At 43.3% G+C, this 21657-nt stretch overlaps 1 protein-coding gene across 1 annotated transcript in view; it reads left to right on the top strand.

Moving 5' to 3' along the window:
• LOC143290248 (sodium/potassium-transporting ATPase subunit alpha-3-like) overlaps window positions 1–18633 on the top strand; it is a 51632-nt gene extending 32999 nt beyond the window's left edge. The window contains exons 15-21 of the mRNA XM_076599587.1: window positions 4554–4771; window positions 6237–6338; window positions 8231–8477; window positions 9274–9448; window positions 12551–12681; window positions 13744–13845; window positions 18333–18633. Coding sequence (XP_076455702.1) covers window positions 4554–4771; window positions 6237–6338; window positions 8231–8477; window positions 9274–9448; window positions 12551–12681; window positions 13744–13845; window positions 18333–18453 — 1096 coding nt within the window. The 3' untranslated portion in view covers window positions 18454–18633. The remainder of the gene's footprint in view (window positions 1–4553; window positions 4772–6236; window positions 6339–8230; window positions 8478–9273; window positions 9449–12550; window positions 12682–13743; window positions 13846–18332) is intronic.
• Window positions 18634–21657: the final 3024 nt, after the last annotated feature.

Genomic DNA, 21657 nt, shown 5'->3' with positions numbered 1-21657 from the left:
AAAACAAACAAAAAAGAACAAAACCCACCAAAACACGCCCCCCAAGAATGGGTATAACGAGGCACCCACTTCCCTTTATCATTCCTTTCTCCTCTCTTCTTATGTCGGGGGAGATGACACAGAAGATAATACAGTATATACATTTTCTCCATTCAAGGTGTTAAAAGGGGAAGGGAAAGAAGGGGGTCGAGAAATAGCAGAGGTAGGTTTGCAGGAAAGAGGAAGAGAGAGGGGATGATGCACACACTCACACTCTCTCCTCATGCCAGCAGCAGGGCCACATGGCGTGGTTATTATAGAGCGTTTACTATAATAACCTTGGAATAAGCGGAACAAAACAGCACATAGCAACACCAACTCAAACAAATCTAAGCAACACATTTTTCCAGCTAAGCACTAAGCAGTTCCTTCTAAGCCCAAAGCAGTCCATACTACCAAAACAGTTCATACCAAGCACACCCTACATAAAGCAGCGCCTACTAAGTAGCACACAGCCCCATCAAGGATTCCCTTGCACCTTCACATCAGTCAACCTGTGCCAGGTCCCATTTCTTTCAGAGGACAGCTGAGAATTAGCTATGGTCACTACTTTTAGTCTGTACTGACACAAACTACACCACTCTTCAAGTAGTTGAACAAAAGTAACGAATCCTGGGCCGTCTTTGTGAAGCTTGGTGAATGATGGACGTATTCACTTTTCTATTCTCACTCGCCCAGTTCAACCCACTTCTGTAAAGCCTGACGACAAGACTAACAATTGCGTCACAAGGAGAGCGGAGGGCGGCGAGGGGGAGAGAAGTTACAAACTCCGGGCATGATAGCCGGCCCGACCAAAGGTATATCTAGCATAATTTTTCCCGACATACCGACACCTACATCAACCGATGACAAGGAACAAAGGAAAGAAGATGGGGAAGGGGAATGGACAGGGGTGGGGGTTGGGGATTGGGGGGTGGGGGGGGGGGGGGGGGTGAGGGGAAGGTGAAGAGCAGTTCGCACCAGATCTGCTTACCAGATCAAAGACTATCAGCATGTGAGCACACTGCTCACACTGCTTATCGCAATCATTGTCGAACCGTGTCTGCTATATGTGCGAACTGGTTTCGCCGTCACCGCGGCAAGCGACAAAGTGACTTACCAAGACACAGGGACAAGGAACGGGGAGGGTGGTGGTGGTTGGGGGGGGGGGGGGGGGGACGTACGCGGCCCAACATAATAGATCTTTTTTTTTTTTTTTCCGCGGGATAGGAGTTGTGAGGGATGTGAGAAGGTGGAGGGGGGAGGGAAGGGGGGGGAGGGGAGGGAGGAGGGAGAACAAAGGAATCGGCCCAACTTCAAAGAGTCAGCTGCAGCAGGAGTGGGGAGGGAAGTGAGACAGCGAAGGGTGGAGGAGGAGGGGGGTAGGGTGAAGGGATGGAGGAGGGAAGGGAGACAGGGTGGAGTGATAGTGCGGTAAGCTTGAGAGGATCTCACATACATACATGCATACACACGCACATAAAAAAACAACAAAGATTAGATCGAAAGAATCATTCATAGTAAAATCGCTTTAACTTTATATGTCCGTCGAAGGAAAAAAAAAGAAAGAAAAGAAACAAGAGAGCCAAGGCCTTCAAGACTTAATAATAATAATAATGGTATTTATATAGCGTTGGATCTTGTGCAGAGACAAATCAAAGCGCTTTCGCACCAGTCATTCACACGCATGCATAACTCTAATACTGTAGAAACTAAAGACAAGGAAAGGCAGGCAAGGGAGGCTATTTTGGGAAGAGGTGGGTTTTAAGGCCAGACTTGAAAGAGCTGAGTGTGGAGACTTGAAGCGAAAAAGGAAATTCATTCCAATCGCAAGGTCCAGAAACAGAGAAAGAACGGCGGCCAACAGTCGAGTGTTTGAATCTGGGTATGCGTAAACAGAGTGGATCCGAGGCCGATCGTAGTGAGCGAGATGGAGTGTAGAGGTGAAGGCAGCTGCAGAGATAGGAAGGGGCAGTTTTGTGAATGCATCTATAACATAGAGTGCTGATCTTGTACTTTATTCGGTGTGAGACAGGGAGCCAGTGGAGATGTTGCAAAAGAGGAGTGATGTGCTCAGATCTTTTCTTTCTGAGGACGAGTCGGGCAGCAGAGTTTTGTATGCGCTGAAGGGACTGAATGGATGAAGCAGGCAGACCAGACAATAGAGAGTTACAGTAGTCAAGGCGAGAGAGAATGAGAGAAACGACAAGTCTAGATGTTGCGTCAGTGGACAGATATTTCCGGACGGCACTGATGCGTCGCAGTTGACAGTAGCAGGACTGACATGTCTGACTGATAAATTTTTGCATGGGCAGTGTATTGTCAAGGACAACACCGAGGTTCCTGACTGACGTGGAAAGAGGGATGGATGTACTGCCAAGTTTGATTGTGTCAATTGTGATGGAAGACAGTTTTTGTTTAGTTCCTATGATCATTGCTTCAGTTTTGTCCGCGTTCAATTGTAACTTATTTCGAGTCATCCAGTTTTGAATGTCCAGGAAGAAGTTGGATGTTTCTTGCAAGAGCGACAACAATTTTTCAGGGGTATCACTCTTCTGGAGTTGAGTGTCATCAGCATAAGAATGATGACTGATATTATGGCGGTTGATAATTTCAGCGAGAGGAGCAGTGTACAGTGTGAAGAGCACTGGGCCTAAAACAGATCCCTGTGGGACTCCATGTTCGATTTTAACGGGTTGAGATTGGAAATGATCAACAATGACAGACTGGAATCGATCAGTGAGATACGATTTGAACCAGTTTAGAACAGTGCCGTTGATACCAAATGTAAAATGAAGACGGGAAAGGATTGAATGGTCTATCGTATCAAAGGCGGCTGACAAGTCGAGAAGAGTAATACGCACTTTATCCCCAAAAGGAATCATGAGGAAAAAAAAGGAAAGAGAAAAAAAAATTAAAATGTGTTCTGTATCAAATTCTATTAAGCTTGGGAAAAAAGGTATGAGAGTAAGACTGATCCAAGCATGTTAAGCTCAGAACTCAGAACTCAAAACGTTTTTATTCAAGGATTAAGATTTCTATTCTTCCAATCTGTCCTTGCTAATCTACATCTATTACAAATGGTGATAAGTGAAGGGTGTGTCAGGTTTTTTTTTTTTTTTTTTTTTCTGACGGGCATTTTATTTTAAGTGAGCCTAAAGAATTTTGAATTGAATTGAATTGAATAGCACACGCATAAATGAAAGGAAAAAGTTTTCATGCAGAAGGGTATACACAAGCTATTAGCTTGTTGTTGCTCCGCTGTCTATCTGTACATGTGTGACATATTTACTGAATAAAATCTTGTTTAAATCAAGGGTATACACAATGAAGAAAACAACCACCATCAGCGCGATAAATGCATTACTGTGTTTGAGGTGATAAAAGTGTTTAAATCATCTTATTTTGATGCATCTCGATTATTTCAGTTAAAAAAATAATTCCAATTTTTTTCTTATTAAAGTTCTCGGGAAAAGAAACATTGCCATCGCCTCAGCCATACCACAACGTGTCACATTTTTCTCTAGTTAGGCGCAGACCAACTGGTTGCACGCTACCGACTTTGAGAGGTGCTTTCGGTTCGGTTTAAAAAAAAATAAATTTTTTTACACCCTACCCACTTACCCCACATTCATACCCCCAACACACATACATCCACGCACTCAATCTACTCACCCCACAATCATACTCCACAATCATGCATACACCACTCATACTTACATCAATACACCTTAGCCACTCATCCTACATTCATACTTCCTAAACGCTTGTACATCAATACACCTTACCCACCCACCCCACATTTATACCCCCCCCCCCTTTACCCAGATACATCCATACACCTTACACATCACCACGCACATTAGTGCCCCAGTCCATACACTACCCACTCACCCCACATTCATACCCACTCACACACACACCCATGTACCCTATCCCCCCATTCATACCTCCCACACATATATCCATACATCTATACAATCTACCCATCACCCCACCCCCCACCCCCCATTCATGCTCTCCCACATACATCCATACAATCTACCTATCATCCCACACATCGATACCCCCCTACACCCCCACATGCACATATACATAACCCTTCACACACACACACACACTTACACACACACACTCTATCCATCACCCCACACATTCATACCCCCTCAGATACATCCATACACTCTACCCATCATCCCACACATTCATACCTCCCTACACCCCTGCATACACATATTCATAACCCTCTACACACACACACACACACACACACACGTACACTCTACCCATAATCCCACACATTCACACCCCCCCCCCCCCCAACACCCCTACATACGCATATTCATACCCCCCCCCTCCACCGACCCCCCGCGCCCCCCACGTCCACAACCCCCCCCCCCCATTCCCCCATCCAAGCTCCCCACTTGCACACATCCATACACCCTACCTACCGACCCACCCCCTCACACAAATCAATCCACCCACCCATCCACCTGCCGTTACAAATGTAAAGTACTCTTCTTTTTTTCTTTCAGTGAAGCGGCCGCGGTAGTAATCCACGGGGGAGAGCTGAAAGAAATGGACGCCTCGGACATTGACAATATCCTGCGCAACTTCCACGAGATCGTCTTCGCCCGCACCTCGCCCCAGCAGAAGCTGATCATCGTGGAGGGCTGTCAGCGGAACGGACAGATCGTGGCCGTCACAGGGGACGGGGTCAACGACTCTCCAGCCTTGAAGAAAGCCGACATTGGTGCGTTGAACTGTACTGCGTGTGTATGGGTGTGGTTGTGTTGGTGAGGGGGGCGGGTGGGTGGGTTGAGATGTGGTGGTGTTAGTGGGGTACATGTGTGTGTGTGTGTGTGTGTGTGTGTGTGTGTGTGTGTGTGTTTGTGAATCGTTCGTGATTATGATTATATGAACGTATCATACTGAAAGAAAAAAAGAGGAAAATAAAGGAAAGACAAAATAAACATTAAAATCTAAAAAGAAAACACGCAGAGAGAGAGAGAGGGGGGGGGGGGGGGGGGGTATGGGGGGGATATAAAATGAGTGAGAGCGTGTGTGTGTTTTTGTGTATATGCGTGTGAGCACGCGCGCGCGCAGATGCATGTCATAATTATTAATTTTGAAGTAACAATAATCAGTATGTATATCAACCATGATAGCGGACTGACGGAAGTCAGCTTTGCCTGAAAAGCGTGAGTAGAACAGGCGTGTATGTAGCGTAGATAGTATATGCTTTGAAGATTGACCATTGAACTCGGTGTGTTCAGAGTTAACCCCAACGAGCACTATAGCCGAGTGGTTAAAGCGTTGAATTTTGAATCTGAGGGCCCCGGGTTCGATTCTCGGTAACGGAGCCTGGTGGAGATTTTTCCGATTTCCCAGGTCAACATATGTGCAAACATGCTAGTGCCTGAACCCACTTCGTGTGTATTCGCAAGCAGAACATCAAATACGCACGTTAAAGATCCTGTAATCCATGTCAGCGTTCGGTGGGTTATGGAAACAAGAACATACCCAGTATGCACACCCCCGAAAACGGAGAATGGCTGCGTACATGGCGGGGTAAAAACAGTCATACACGTAAAAGCCCAGTCGTGTACATACGAGTGAACGTGGGAGTTGCAGCCCATGAACGAAGTAGAAGAAGAGTTCGCCCTTGACCTCAGAGTAAAGTGTTTCGCAATTCATGGAAAATACGAGTTTGATAACATGAATCCACAGTGTCGCAGTTGGTCATCGGCTGACAGGTTAACGCTAATCACCGTCATTTCACTCTTCACGCTTTGAAACTACAAAACTTGTGTGCCGAAGAGGAAGTAAGCTTTACAGGAAGCCGATCGTGGAGCACTTTTGACTGTGGGGTCGGACAAAACTTGCCCTATATAGAGATCGCTTGGAAATTTGGCAATTATCCACTAGATGCCCGTGCTTAAAGCAGGATATTAGATAAATATACAGCAGAAAAATATTGATATCTAAAACGGTATTGTATTTATTGTGCACATTTACTAATTTTACGAGGAAAATATCCCCATTTTCCGAAACTCTGATGGAGGTAAACCTTTTGGAACTGATACTTCCAACAAAATCAGAACGCGCGTCTTCGTACAATCTATTCTGAAATGGTATTTACTTGCGTAATCACTGCTAAGCATCCCTCCTGCGCATCGTTGTCTATTGTGAACTGCAGAGTGCCAAATGGTTCCCAGGTGTCGCAATGGGAATAGCAGGAAGTGACGTCAGCAAGCAGGCAGCGGACATGATCTTGCTGGATGATAACTTCGCTTCCATTGTGACTGGGGTAGAGGAAGGTTGGTACTGACAAAGCCTGTTTATTACTGTTAGACCGAAATTTGTACTTTGTCACGTATACATGCTACTCGCTGTCCGACTGTGACCATCTTAACAGCAGGAGGCAACTGCTATCCCGACTATATGGGCTAGAATTTCATGATAGTGAGTGTGTCTTGCCCAAGTTACATCCCCACACTTCACCGCCAAGAGGACTTTAGGACAGTCGGCGTTGGAATGGTCTCCAGAAGCCAACCAGCCTAAAAGGCTGCAGCACTAGGAGCCAGTGAAGTGCAATCATCCTGGTTTTAGAGTCAAAGTCCTTAAAAAAAAGAATAAAGTGTGAATACGTTCCCATAGCAGTGGATAAACAATTAATTGATCAGTGAAGTGCAATCATCCTGGTTTTAGAGTCAAAGTCCTTCAAAAAAAGAATTAAGTGTGAATACGTTCCCATAGCAGTGGATAAACAATTAATTGATCAGTGAAGTGCAATCATCCTGGTTTTAGAGTCAAAGTCCTTAAAAAAAAAAGAAGAATAAAGTGTGAATACGTTCCCATAGCAGTGGATAAACAATTAATTGATCAGTGAAGTGCAATCATCCTGGTTTTAGAGTCAAAGTCCTTCAAAAAAAGAATTAAGTGTGAATACGTTCCCATAGCAGTGGATAAACAATTAATTGATCATACAGCTCTCACGCTGATGTTGGTCCAACTGTAAGCCTACTTCAGTCTCTAATAATTATATCATACCATGCACGCACAAGTACTTGCGCAGACATGAGGAGAAAAGGTGGTGGAATGGTTAAGACGCTCATCTGAATAATACTGTGTCCGTGAGGGTCGATCCCGGCTCTCGCCCTTCCTTCCAAGTTTGACTGGAAAAATCAGTTTGAGCGTCTAGTCATTCGGATGAGACAATAAACCGAGGTCGCGTGTGCAGCACGCACATGGCGCTCTGAAAAAGAATCCATGGCAACATAAGTGTTGTCCTCTGGCAAAATTCTGTGGAAGTAGTCCACTCTGACAGGTGCACAAATATACACAGTCAAGGTCAGAGTAAGCGCGTTGGGTTATGCTGTTGGTCAGGCATCTGTCTAGCAGATGTGGTGTAGCATATATGGATTTGCCCGAAAGCAGTGGCGTCTCCATGTGAAACTGAAACTCATATTTACATACAGACTCAGTTCAGCTCAGTTGCTTCATAGGTTCATAATGAGAGAGAGAGAGGGGTGCCACACTGACCACCTTTTACTTCACTCTCGAAGCCATGCGCATGCGTGCGCACAGTGACGTGCGCATGCGCACATAACGAGTGCACGCAAAGAGAGAAAGAAGGGGACACTTATTGCACCGCTCGTGCAGTTTTGGCTTTGTTGTTATCCTTGACACGAGATCAAAAAGGGAGAGCGGATGATATAAATTTCCTGGGCGCCTTTCGCTGATTTTGTAAATTGGCCATGGAGCAAAAGGTACCTAAAGAGAGGGAAGGAGAATATTATAAAAGTACTTGAACACCTTGACTTACTTTGTAGTTTGTTCGTGAACACACACACACACACACACACACACACACACACACACAGAGTGCATGTGCATCTCTCTGTTGTACGAATCAAAACATAGAAAGCGGGTTGGGGTTCGGGTGGGTTGCCGGGGGAATGCTGTCAGCATCTTCCCTTCGAGCGCTGCGGCATGTAGAGTTGACAGGTGAATGCTTGATTTCGTTCACACACACACACACACACACACACACACATGCACTCACACAACACAACACAACACAACACAACACACACACACACACACACACACACACACACACACACACACACACACACACACACACACACACACACACACACACACACACACGATTTTGCATGCTCACTCGGCTGGCACCACTCTGCAGGACGTCTGATCTTCGACAACCTGAAGAAGTCCATTGCCTACACCCTGACGTCCAACATCCCGGAGATCTCCCCGTTCCTGGTCTACATCCTCTTCAACACCCCACTGCCACTGGGCGTCATCACTATCCTCTTCATCGACCTGGGCACCGACATGGTGCCTGCCATCTCTCTGGCCTATGAGAATGCGGAGAGTGACATCATGAAGAGGCCTCCGCGTTCTTCCAGCGATCGTCTGGTGAACGAAAGGTAGTGGTGTGTGTGTGTGTGTGTGTGTGTGTGTGTGTGTGTGTGTGGAGAAGGTGGGGGGATGCTTTGGGGGTGGGGGAGTTGGGGGTTGTGTGTGTGTGTGTGGGGTGTGTGTGTGTGTGTGTGTGTGTGTGTGTGTGTGTGTGCTGCCTCCGACCGGTGAATGAAAGGTCCTCAAGGGACGTGGTTTGATTGTCGGTGTCTGGTTAAGTGGTAGTGTGTGTGTGTGTGTGTGTGTGTGTGTGTGTGTGTGTGTGTGTGAGTGTGTGTGTGTGTGTGCGTGCGCGCGCGTGTGTGTGTTTGGTGGTGGCTGGGGTATGGGGTCGGTGAAGGTGTTGTGTGTTTGTACGGCCTCCGACCACCAGTAACAGTGAATGAAAGGTAAGGGGTGTGGTGTGATTGTCAGTGTGTGGTTGTGAGTGGGAGTGTATGTGTGTTTGATGGTGGATGGTGTGATGGGGCCAGGGGAGGTGTGTGTGTGTGTGTGTGTGTGTATGTGTGTGTGTGTGATAAATGTGTGTATGTGATAACTCTGTGTGTGTGTGTGATAACTTTGTGTGTGTGATAACTCTGTGTGTGTGTGTGTGTGTGGTAACTGTGTGTGTGTGTGTGTGTGTGTGTGTGTGTGTGTGTGTGTGTGTGTGTGTGGTAACTCTGTGTGTGTGTTTGTGTGTGTGTGTGTGTGGTAACTCTGTGTGTGTGTGTGTGTGTGTGTGTGTGTGTGTGTGTGTGTGTGTGTGTGTGATAACTCTGTGTGTGTGTGTGTGTGTGTGTGTGTGTGTGTGTGTGTGTGCAGGCTGATCGCCATGTCCTACGGACAAATCGGCATGATGCAGGCCCTGGGTGGGTTCTACGCCTGGATCTTGGCTTTTGGACAGAGCGGCTTCTTGATCCGTGACCTGACCGGCATCCGCACCAAGTGGGACTCCGATGCCGTCAATGACCTCGAGGACTCGTACGGACAGAATTGGGTCAGTCAGTGAGCAGAACTGGGTCAGTCAGTGGGCAGAACTGGGTCAGTCAGTGGGCAGAACTGGGTCAATAGGCAGAACAGGGTCAGTCAGTGGACAGAACTGGGTCAGTCAGTGGACAGAACTGGGTCAGTAGGCAGAACTGGATCAACAGGCAGAACTGGGTGGGTCAGTGGGCAGAACTGGGTCAGTGGTTAGCACAGCAAAGAACTGGGTCAGTAGGTAGAGCAAGATCAGGCAGTGGGCAGAACTGAGCTGGTTCATATAGTGGCAGAGCTGGGTCAGTACGCAGAACTGTGTCGGTCAATGGGCAGAACTGGGTCAGTCAATGGGCAGAACTGGGACAATGGGCAAAACTGGATCAGTGGGCAGAACTGGTAGCTGGGTCAGTCAGTGAGCAGAACTGGGTCAGTGGGCAGAGCTGGGTCAGTGGGAAGAACTGGGTCAATCGGAAGAACTGGGTCAGTGGGCAGCATAGCAGCAGCAACAATGACAGTAACACAAGTACAACTACATATTCTAAAAAGAAATAGTGACAAGACAGCATATATATATATATATATATATATATATATATATATATATATATATATATTAAATCCAGGTGATGTCCAGTTTTAAAAAAAAACTTGGAATTGACCAAGATTCTCTCTCATATATATATATATATATGATGGGGTGTGTATATATATATATATATATATATAGAGAGAGAGAGAGAGAGAACTCAGAACTCAGAAGAGTGAAGGTGACATTTGATAACACTGTGTTACCTCTAGCAAATGACAATAAATGCACAATTATAATGAACACACACTTGTATAGTGTACCCATAGTATAGTATAAACACCTGCTACTTCACCATGTTTGATCACTGTCTGCAAATTAATTTCTTCCTTCTATTGATCAAATGAAATACATATCTTGATACATTATGTCTATGATTGATATCTTTTGCTTTAAGCAACATATACAATGGAAGTCTAGCCGATTCTTTCAATAATAATTTCTTTCTTAAATCTTCATATACGGAGCAAATGAGTAAAGAATGTTGTTCGTTCTCAACCTCATCCCTGTAAAATGGACATGCTCTATCCTGTTCCGATCGACTGTAACGATGTACATTATTATTGAGTGGTGTGTGTCCATCGAGATCGATGATGACCATCGTTGTCATCCAGCTGGGGGGGATGGAGGGGAGGGTGGTGGTGGTGGGGAGGGGGGGGGATGCTCATGAATCTATGAGTGCGCAGATGGCTGAATAGTCCAATCTGCGCCCGAAATGTTCGCTGACAGTTGGGGCAGACAAAGACAGGCATATCATTATTGAGTAGGAAAACGTTGAATCATGTTTGTGTAATGGCAACACGGAAACCATAATTATGTATCCAAATCCATGATATCTTTCTTTTTTTTAGAGAGAGAGAGAGAGAGAGAGAGAGAGAGAGAGAGAATGTGCTCTGTAGTAAAAATTAATAAGCTTGGGGGAAAAAAAAGCTATGTTAGCGATGTCGATGTTGTACCTGGCTAATTCACTCGCAATGAGTGCTGTGCGTCTCTGTGGTCTGTCTGAGTCGCCTCTGTCCAGAAGCGTACGCACGTTCCATGTGGCAATGGTCAATGGGGTGCTCCTTGTTTTCTTCTTTCTTTCCTTTGTGCGTCGACCGCTTGAGTAGGGTCCCCGTCAGCCGCGGTATGCTGACTAGGGTGGTGTGGAGCAGGCAATGTTTAGGGCACCTTTTCTAGCCCCTTCCTCATGCCATGGAGGTGAGCAGTGCTGTCCTGAAGAGGGCTGCTCAGTCGCTCAGGGGGCTGCCGATCTCCACCGCTGCTCCAGTCGGTGAAAAACGACCCTGTGGCCTGAGCCGCCTGTGTGCAGGTCCGCGGCTGCGACTGCAAGTGTACCCACACCTGTCGCTTCGTCGCTCGCCTGTCGCCACAGGGCTTGGGGAAAATGATGGTATGTGATGAAGGATGACTGATGACTTGCGCGATGACTTTGTTTATAGTGAGGAGGAGTTGCGCACCGTCGACCTCACTCTTGTCCGAGACCGTCTGTATCCAGTGGCAAGACGAGGTCAGGACGACTGGAGATGGAAATGGATGCAGTGGATGACCAGGATGTCCTATGTGCCTCATCCTGCCCTCAGCACTACACAGTGCTCTGCTGCAACCGCCTTCCTCTCCGTTGAACCATGAAGGTCTCTTCCGCAGAGTCCGCCGGATCCAGCCTTCACATGCTTGGGTAGACAATCCCTAACTCACCGAGGGTTTGAAACCCGTCGGCTACCCTCACCTAGTTTAACCAGCCTGTCAAAGCCGTTGCCCGGGGGTTGGGCGCTGCCGCATGCTAGCAGGTTCTAGGACCCATAGGTGAGAGCTGGGTGCCGGTGGGGACCAATAGAGGACGAACCACTCCCGGAAGAGCGTGACAAGCCCCCCTTATAGAAGTACTGCCCCTCCCGTGCACCCCCCCTAACCCCCATACATAATGTAGCAGCCATATAAATCCAGAAGAATACGAGTTGGTGTGTTCTACAAACTTCCATGGCCAATTTCCAGAGGCAAAACAAACATACTAGTTTGGCGAACACAAAGACTGTGGTCCAATGTATACTGTTCCGTACTACACTATGGATGGAAAAGATCCGGCTTTGCAGGTGCAGATGCTGGATGCAAAAAGTTGACATCTTTTTCGCATGCAGATCATGTTTTGCATACAATTGCCCAAACAGTAAGTACACCTGTAGAAATATATGTCATTGTTTTATGTCTACAGTTTGTTGTATTCTTTGTAACAATGTAGATTGCTCATCCCCCTTCTCTTCGGTAAGTTAGGCGTTGGAGTTTGGATCCAGCGTTCACTAGAGAGCAAGGTTCGAGTCCTCGTTACGGCGCATGGTGATATATCTTATGGAAAATGTGAATGTGTGGGTACTTGCCTTCGGTTGGGGAAGGTTAAAACGGCGGGAGAGGACTGGCCTCTTCCTTCCTACGCCGAGCCCTAGACACAGTGGACATGGTGAACTCATACCCCCGATGGCCGTAGCTCGAAAGGCTGAGGGACCAATGTGTGTGTTTTTTTTGTGTTTTTTTTTTCAGACCCGGTCTCAGCGCCTTGACATGGAGTACTCAGGCTACACGGTCTTCTTCCTCACCATCGTCCTGGTGCAGTGGTCGGATATCATCATCTGCAAGACCCGCCGCCTCTCCCTCATCCACCAGGGGATGAAGTAGGTCACTGCACGGCACTTTTCCGGAATCGCCCGTCACTTAATTAAGGGGTGACCCCCATCCCCGATACACCTATCCCCAGTTCGCCTATTCAACCAGTTGCTCTCTCTATCTTTTTTTCTCTCTCTCTCTCTCTCTGTGCGTGCGTGCGTGCGCGCGCGCGTGTGTGTGTATGTTTGTATTTGTGTGTCTGTGTCTGTGCGTGTGTGTGTGTGTGTGTGTGTGTGTTGACGAGTACAGGTCTTCTCCGACACAGACATGCACACAAAAAGAAGCCATATCGAACGATCAGTCGATCAGTGTCATTATCAACCTCACCCTTACTTCCATTTCTTCAGAAACAACATGAAAGGAAAAGAAAAAGAGAAAGAAAGAAAACAACAAGAACAAACCACGAAACTGTCGCATGAAAAACAAAGAAACAGTAAACAACAGTCAGTTATTCTATTACACATTCTCTCTCTCTCTCTCTCTCTCTCTCTCTCTCTCTCTCTCTCTCTCTCTCTCTCTCTCTCTCTCTCCCCTCTGTTTATTTATTTATTTATTGATTTGAATATTTTTTTAAATATGTCTTTTTTATATTATTATTATTATTATTATTATTTTATTATTATTGTTATTATTATTATTATTACTACTACCTTTTTCTATATTATAATTATTATTTATTTATTTATTTATGTAAGCTTATCTATTATTTATTCCCCCTTTTTTTTTCTTTTTTTTTTTCTCAAGGCCTGACTAAGCGCGTTGGGTTACGCTGCTGGTCAGGCATCTGCTTGGCAGATGTGGTGTAGCGTATATGGTTTTGTCCGAACGCAGTGACGCCTCCTTGAGCTACTGAAACTGAAACTCTCTACCCCCTCACACACACACACACACACACACACACACACACACACACGAATTAATGAATAAATGATCCAGTCAATCAAGTCATTCAGCACTGTGCAACTTGTACTACTGCTGCTGCTACTTACTACTACTACTACTTCTACTACTATTACCACTACTACAACCATCCCCGCCCTGTGTACCTCGCCTTCTTCCCCTTCCCACAGGAACCACGTGCTTACTTTCGGTATCTTCTTTGAGACGGCTTTAACGGCCTTCCTATCCTACACCCCAGGAATGGCTGTGGCACTCATGACAAGACCACCAAGGTACCTGCTCCTCTGTCTGTCGGTCTGTCTGTCTGTTTGTACTTGCCTGTCTGGTTGTCTGTGCATCTGTTCTCTCATCTTGGAGATATTTGCCTTGTCGTTGTTATACTTGTATATAATACGAGCGCTCAGATTCCGATGAAGAAGCTGTTTTTACAGCGAAAATTGGCTGCTTTTTAAGAATACAAGTTTTAAAGACATGAAGAGCCTACTGTTGTTGATATATATACATACGAGAGATTGATTTATTTTTTATTTTATTTTATTTTATTTTTTTTATTTCATTGCCTTAGATTTTTTTTATATATAGATTGACCTCGGTTAAGTGTCTATTGTTTGTGAAATCGAGAAGTGCTGAGGGCATACTATTTGAAAATATACCACTGTTTTTAAGAGGTATATTGTTTGTTAAGTGAACAATGTTAAGGTTATTAATAGTGGAAGAGTATATTGTTTGTAAAATTAACACTGTCAAGGGTATATGATTTGCACATTTGATTGTATTGGGGAGATATTATTTGTAAACTTCATACTGTTAATGAGATTTACGGTGTTAAGAATACAATGTTTGTCAATCAATGTTAATGGTATATTATTTGCAAATTTAGTAGTGTGAATAAGAACATCAACATTGTTAAGGGTATATTGTTAGTAAATATTACAGTGTTATAGGTATATTGTTTTTGAAGAAAATACTGTGTTAAGGATACATTGTAAAAATTAAACCGTGTTAAGGGTATATTGTTTATAAAATTAACACTGTTTAGGGTATGTTGTTTATAAATTTAGGTGCTACAGGATTGTTTTATTGTGCCAGTTTCAAGTATTTGAATATCTTGTTTCTGGGTTCACCAGTGTACAGTGTATTGTTTGTAGAGGTTATGTCAGAGCATTTTGATTGCACATTTTACGAGTGAGGGTTCGAGTGTGTTGTTTGCAGCACTTACTGGCGTTGGTACCTATTGCTTGAACATTTGGGGAGTTTTAGAATTAGTGTTCGAATACTTTATAATGCGGCTTTGTCTGCAGCTGCTTATGATTATTATCAGAGACTGACATAAGCCTACAGTTGAGCCAAAAGAGCTGTAGTATCAATGGTTAACTCTCTCCATACGAACGGCGAAAGAGACGACGTTAACAGCGTTTCACCCCAATTACCATCATCAAAAATTTGCAAGCGGAAGGCTCTTGTACTGAAGAGGTGAATGTTGACAAAGAATACCACAATTCTGACGACGGAAGCTAAAGGTTGGGTCATTGAGACACCCACTGGACATCCGAGGGGTCCGTGTAGAGGAGAAGAAGAGAGGACTGACCGTACTGAGTGAGTTAATCCACTGCAAAGGGCATTCATACACAGATAGTCTTTTGTGAAGGACAGTGACTCTTAAGCTAGGGAGCAAATTTTGCACTTGCTCTCAGTGCTGCAGCTTTGGAGGCTAGCTGGCCTTTGAGGACAATCCCAACGCCGACTGGTCTAAAGCCCTATTGGCTGAGAGAGTGGGGATGAAACTTTGGCTAGACACTCTCCACTATAAATACACTCAACTTCTCGCCCAGATGGTGGGGATAGCAATTGCCCCCACTTCTGTTCTGATGATCATAGTCGGACACGACTGATTGTCATTCAAGTCTCACTTTATAATCATAGAATCTGTAAGGATAGGTGTTGTTGAGAGGGCAGTGAGTATTTTGATTGTTTGTTACCATGTGTGTGTTTTATCTTCAGTTTAACGTCTATTCATTAAGTGTTTTTAGACGGAAAGGAGTAAAGTAGTGGATAAAGGAAAGGGAATGCATGTGAATATTAACGTAAAAAAGTGTTCATGTTATGTATCAGAGGAAAAGTATATTATAAGAAATTAAAGGCTAAAGAGATTGTGGTGTGTATTGAATGAGGTGTCATGGGAAGGAGAATATGTATATGCATATCAACAAGTATTAACCTACAACAATGTAAATATAAATAACAACATTAATTATAATACATCAAAGGAGGATACCAACTGCACTGGAGTTTAAAATTTCTGAAAACATTCTAAGCAATGAATAATCATTCAAAATCTTTTCATTGGCAAATAAAATATTGGAAGAAAAGTCATCAACTGCATCTTTTGGAATTAACTGTCTTATGCTCGGACAATGAATGAGTAGATTGAGTAGATAGCTTACAGTTATTTGCTTACCGCATATGCATTTTATATTTTTATAAAATTTTGTACGAAAGGCATTTAAACGAATTCCATACATTAGACTTGTAATTTGTTTTGAATGTGCTGCTGGTGTCAAATTTAGAAAATGTTTGGGATTATCTGCATTCTTTGTGTTTACACAACATTGGTAATATTGATTATTTGAATCTATAAGTAATTTCTTAAATCGATCTCTAGATACATTTTCTATACAAATAATGCATTCATGTAGATCTAACTGGATGTCAAGTTGTATTGCGCCTTCGAAATTACGTGCTGCTCTTCTAGCTGCTTGGTCTGCCCACTCATTTGAAGATATTCCACAGTGCGAAGGTACCCAACAGAAAGTTAATTTAATGCCCTGTTTTGTCAGTTGGTGAATAATATGTTTTATTTCCATTGTCATCTCAATTCGCTTTTTTTTTTTTTAAATTTGGAGATTCTATAGCTTGTAATACTGACTTCGAGTCTGCACATAATAAAATTTCATATACAGTTTTCGGAATGTCTGAAATATAATTTAAGGCCATAAGTATGGCTATAAGTTCAGCTGTGAAAATGGAATATTGTCGACCAATATAGTATATTTTTTCTATTCTAAATGAAGGAATTACAAAAGCCGCTCCTGGATTACCATTTTCTAGAACAGATCCGTCTGTGTATAATTTTAGAAAATTTGAATATTGATTTTCTATATGGGAGAACACTTCAGGTTTTAACAAAAATGGTGACTGGTTCTTGGATAATTCTGTATAATCTATGTCAAAGGTAGCTTTACACTGCTCCCATTCAGGGACTGGTGAAAAAGTAGGTACTTTTGCAATTTGCTTGTCTTTTGATTCAAGTAGCACTAATGATATATGATGCAAATGTATTAATGGATGTCATAGACTGTATCGTCTTAGCTCTTTTAGCAAAATCTTTCTGTAACTCAAATTAGCTTCTTCTTTTGAAAAGGTTTCATATGCGAAAGATCTGATAACGAATTTCGCGGCTGAAGCTTTCCTTTGTTCATCAAAAGAGAAAACGCCTGCTTCTCTGTTAGTCCCTAAATTTCATGTAAGAATGGGCCCACCTAGAGCGAGTTTATAAGCCTTACAATCAATGCTTTGCAGCTTCTTTAACAAATGCAGTGGAGCACTGAAAAATACCTCTTGAGCGTATGTCAAGCGTGAACGTACGAGGGAGGTAGCGAGAGATATCAACGCTTTGGTATCTTGCCCCCAGTGCTGTTTACAAATTATTTTAAGGAAATTTTGACCTTTTCTTGCTTTGTTTAGTATATAGTCAATATGGTAATTCCACGAAAGCTTTGAAGAAAGACAGACTCCCCAAAATGTAACAGATTGTGTATATCTGATGATGGTACCATTTATTGTAAACACGGGGAGCTTTTCTGGGTCTGATCCTGTATTAAATAGCATCATATTTGTTTTTTCTAAGGACAATGATAAGCCATTTTCTGTCATAAAGTTGCTGATTTTATCAAGTTCCCGCTGGTATATTTTCTTCATGTAATTCAATGTCCTAGTAGGCGTTTTATTTTTCATTGTCACCTTCATCCATAAACAAATGTCATCAGCAAATTGAACCAAGACTGTATCTTTAGCTAGCTTGTTAGGTAGGTCTGCTAATAATATACTGAATAAAATCGGCGAAATTACTGATCCTTGTGATAACCCCATGTGTAATTGTCTGGGGTTTGAGTAGGTATTTCCTGTTTTTACTTGTATAAATCTATCTGATAAAAAACTTCTAATATAATCATACATGTTGTCTGTGATACCGATATTTTTCAGTTTATATAAAAGTCGAGCATGCCACACTTGGTCGTATGCTTTTTTCACATCAGAAAAAGTCGCTAGTACGTTTTTTCGCTTGGCAAACTTTTGCTTTACCTGTGTATGTGTAGTCAGTTTGACCAGATGTTCTGTGAAGGATCTACCTTTTCTAAAGCCAGCTTGGTTTATAGGAATTACACTATACTTCTCACAATAATGAACAAATCTTTTTAGAACAATTTTTTCCATTAGTTTGCATACATGCGATGTGAAGGCAGTTGGTCGATAACTGTTTTTATCTGTTCTGTGTTTGCCCTGTTTGTGTATTGGGACAACAATTGATTGTTTCCATACAAGAGGAATGTCACCACCACACCAACATTTCTTTAAAAATAAGTGCAAGAAATCAGTCAAATTTCCAGGTAAATATCTCAACATTTCGTTTGAAATTCCGCTTAAACCAACTCCCTCTGTGTGTGTGTGTGTGTGTGTGTGTGTGTGTGTGACACGGCAGGTTCACGTGGTGGCTGGCTGCCATCCCATTCCAGATCCTCATCTTTGCGTATGACGAAACCCGACGCTTCATCCTTCGCCGTAACCCAGGAGGATTTGTGGAACGGGAGACGTACTATTAGCAGCCGTCAGTCGTACAGGAACGTAGTGTCAGGGGTTAGGGTTTCGAGTCTCTTCCTACCTCTTTTTTTTTTTTCTTTTTTTTTCAGGTCTTTTTTTTGTTGTTTTTGTTGGTATATTTCCCCCTTTTAAAGTCTTTATTTGTTTGTCCGTTTGTTTGTGTGTAGGTGTTTATTTTTTGTTGTTTGTTAGTGGTAGAAATAGAAGAGAGCCGTCAATACAGAAACATGGTCTGGGGGTTAGGGGTTCGAGTCTACTACTATTCTTTTACCTTTTGGTGTGTGTTTTTTTTTTCCTTTGGAAGAAAGGGAAGGGGGCCGTCAATACAGAAACTTGGTGTGTGGGGGGAGGGGAGTGGGGGGGGGGGGGGGTAGGGGTTCGAGTCTACCAGTACCGTCTTAAAGTCTTTTTTCTGAGTTTTTTTCTCCATGGAAGAAAGAGGAGGCGGCCGTCAATACAGAAACATGGTGTAGGGGGGTTAGGGGTTCCAGTATGTTACTACCCTTTAAAAGTCTTTTTTGGTTTGTTTGTGGTGTTCGTTTGTTTGTTGTTGTTGTTGTTTGGGGAGGGGGGATGTTTTTATTTCATCCTGGAGGAAATGGGATGGACTGATAAGACTGATCAGGAAACATCAAAGATTTATAAAAAACAAACAAAAAAAACACCCATAAAAACAGCAACAACGAAACAAACAAAAAAACAGACACATAAAGTCAGTGGGTGAAGAGTTCAAATCACTTGCCAACCACGAAGTCTGATGGTCATTGTATTGTAATTTCTTCTTAGGATATCGAATCGAAAAGGTTTTCTTTTTGTTGCCCTTGTTCTTTTTATTCTTATCTGAATGAACAAACAACAAACAACAACAAATGGCGACCAACATACATAAATGAACAAAAACTGTTTTCGATGTAGAGCAGTATCAACACTGATGGGAACTGATGAAAATCGAAGAAATAAAATACCCGTAACTAACAAATTTAACAGCAGGGTAAGTGAAATTTGGAGAGAGAGAAAAGTACCTGTGTGTGTGTGTGTGTGTGTGTGTTTAAAAATAGTAGTTAGCAAATCACATGAGGAAGGTTATCTTTATGCCAATAAAGAAGATAGTATGCCCACAAAATGAACACACACAAAAATGAACAGTATCCGGCTTTTACATTATCCCCCAACCCCCCCCCCTCCCACCAAGAAAAAGAAAAACAACTTCCCAACACATCCTCCATGACAACAACAACAATAAAAAAGACCGATTTTGCTGACTTTTGTCATAACACTTTGGGACTTGAATGTGGAAGTCCTTTACTCCGATAATTTGATATTTAAAAAAAAGTATCCAACTAGTATATTTTCAAGTATGTATGTGAAATCAGCGTATGTCGGTTTTGTTTTTCCTTACTTCTGTCTATCATTCTTTTCTCATTTTTTGTGATTAAAGTTTTGAAAAGAATAATAAAATCGATGTTGCCATGACATGTTTTTAACTATGTACCTATATCATTTCCCCACCACAATTCTAAACAAAAGCATTACTGTAAGGTAACAGTTGCGATATACACCTTCCAGTTTGTCGACAAGCGATGACTTTGTGTTCCTATTGATTCTGAGTACTTATACATGGAAATAAACAGTGACTTCTTTATTACCGTTTGTTCTACTTCGTGATATGTGACACACACACACACACACACACACACACACACACACACACACAGCTCGCGCATACACACACACCACGGTCGTAAATGGAATTTACCGAACCACCCTGTGCCTCACCACGTGACAGCTTGAAGCGACCGTGTCGTGCGCGCGGCAGCCATCATCATCATCATGGCCTGGCTTCGCTGACGAAGATCTAGGAAGGGCGTTGTCCACGTCTGATGCAGGCACGCTCATGGCTGACAAGGCCAATGCGGGAAAAGCAGAGTCGGCCGCAGCGGTTGCAAGGGAAAGTCTGGTCTGGGTTCGCGGCTGCAGCGTCGTGGTTCTTCCTCCTTCTGCGTTTGTCCTCAAGGCTGGCCCTGCGGTTGTTTTCGAAGGAGGAGACAGCTTGGTGGATGGTGTGTCGCCAGGTCTCCCGATCAGCGGCTACTGCGGACCACTGGCGATGGTCAATGTGACAGGCACCGAGAGCTTTCTTCAAGGAGTCTTTGTATCTCTTCTTGGGTGCTCCTCTGTCACGGTGGCCAGTGGACAGTTCGCCATACAGCGCGATCTTGGGCAGGCGGTGGTCCTCCATCCTGGACACGTGCCCTGCCCAACGTAGCTGGGTCTTTAGCAGCACTGCCTCGATGCGGCAGCCATAGTACACCCACGACGTCAGTGAGCGAGAAAACGAAAGAGAGAACACGCTGTGTTGTGCTGCCACTAATTGCTTCAGAAAACCTTGGAAGGCAGAAGGAGAGAAAGAAACCACATTTCATTGGTCAGGGGATGACATATTCCGTTGGGATGGTTGTTTGTTTTTACAATGTCGTTGTGTTTTGAAAGAAAATGTGTGTTTTCTTCTGTTTCTTCTTCTTCTTCTGGTTTTACTTTTGGTAATATAGACATACATACAGTTATTTATTTATTTACAAACGAAAACAAATAACAGCTAATGCATAGGTAACATCATATCATAGACAAAAGTATGTCGAGGAAGGTGAAACAGGAGTACTATACATTCGGAGAATCAAGATATATTTATATCTAAATATAGGTATATATGTACATGGTTGTAAATAAAGTAGGTGGTAGTACGTGCGTGTTCCTGTCGACCTCTCACATTCAAACAGACCGTGGAACAAGACAAAGCCAGTAATTCAGGGCCAAAATATAGATTTATTATTTCTTTTCAATTTTCCTCAACCCAGTAACGTTACTTACTGTGGTTTGCTTCCACAATGGACTTGGCGAGTTTTTATCTGTTTGCAGTGAGGTAACACACACACACACACACACACACACACACACACACACACACAACTAGATCCCAGACAACAGTATGTTACCAAATCATAATACTTGAAAATTATGACAGAAAATCTGGTAAAAGCATACAATGATAACTATTTCACTGTATATCCTGATAGGCACACAACATACAGGTAACGGCACACGGTTAAAAAAAAAAATGAAATAAATAAAATAAGCCAGAATCATTGTCATCATTGCCCACACAGGAATCAGTTATTCGAGCTTTGGGGGCTTTAAAATCTAATTAC

Source organism: Babylonia areolata, chromosome 15 (assembly GCF_041734735.1).
Source record: "Babylonia areolata isolate BAREFJ2019XMU chromosome 15, ASM4173473v1, whole genome shotgun sequence".
Taxonomy (NCBI): Eukaryota; Metazoa; Mollusca; class Gastropoda; order Neogastropoda; family Buccinidae; genus Babylonia; species Babylonia areolata.
The sequence above is the reverse complement of the archived record's forward strand: the minus strand, read 5'-3'. Positions and strand labels throughout refer to the sequence as shown.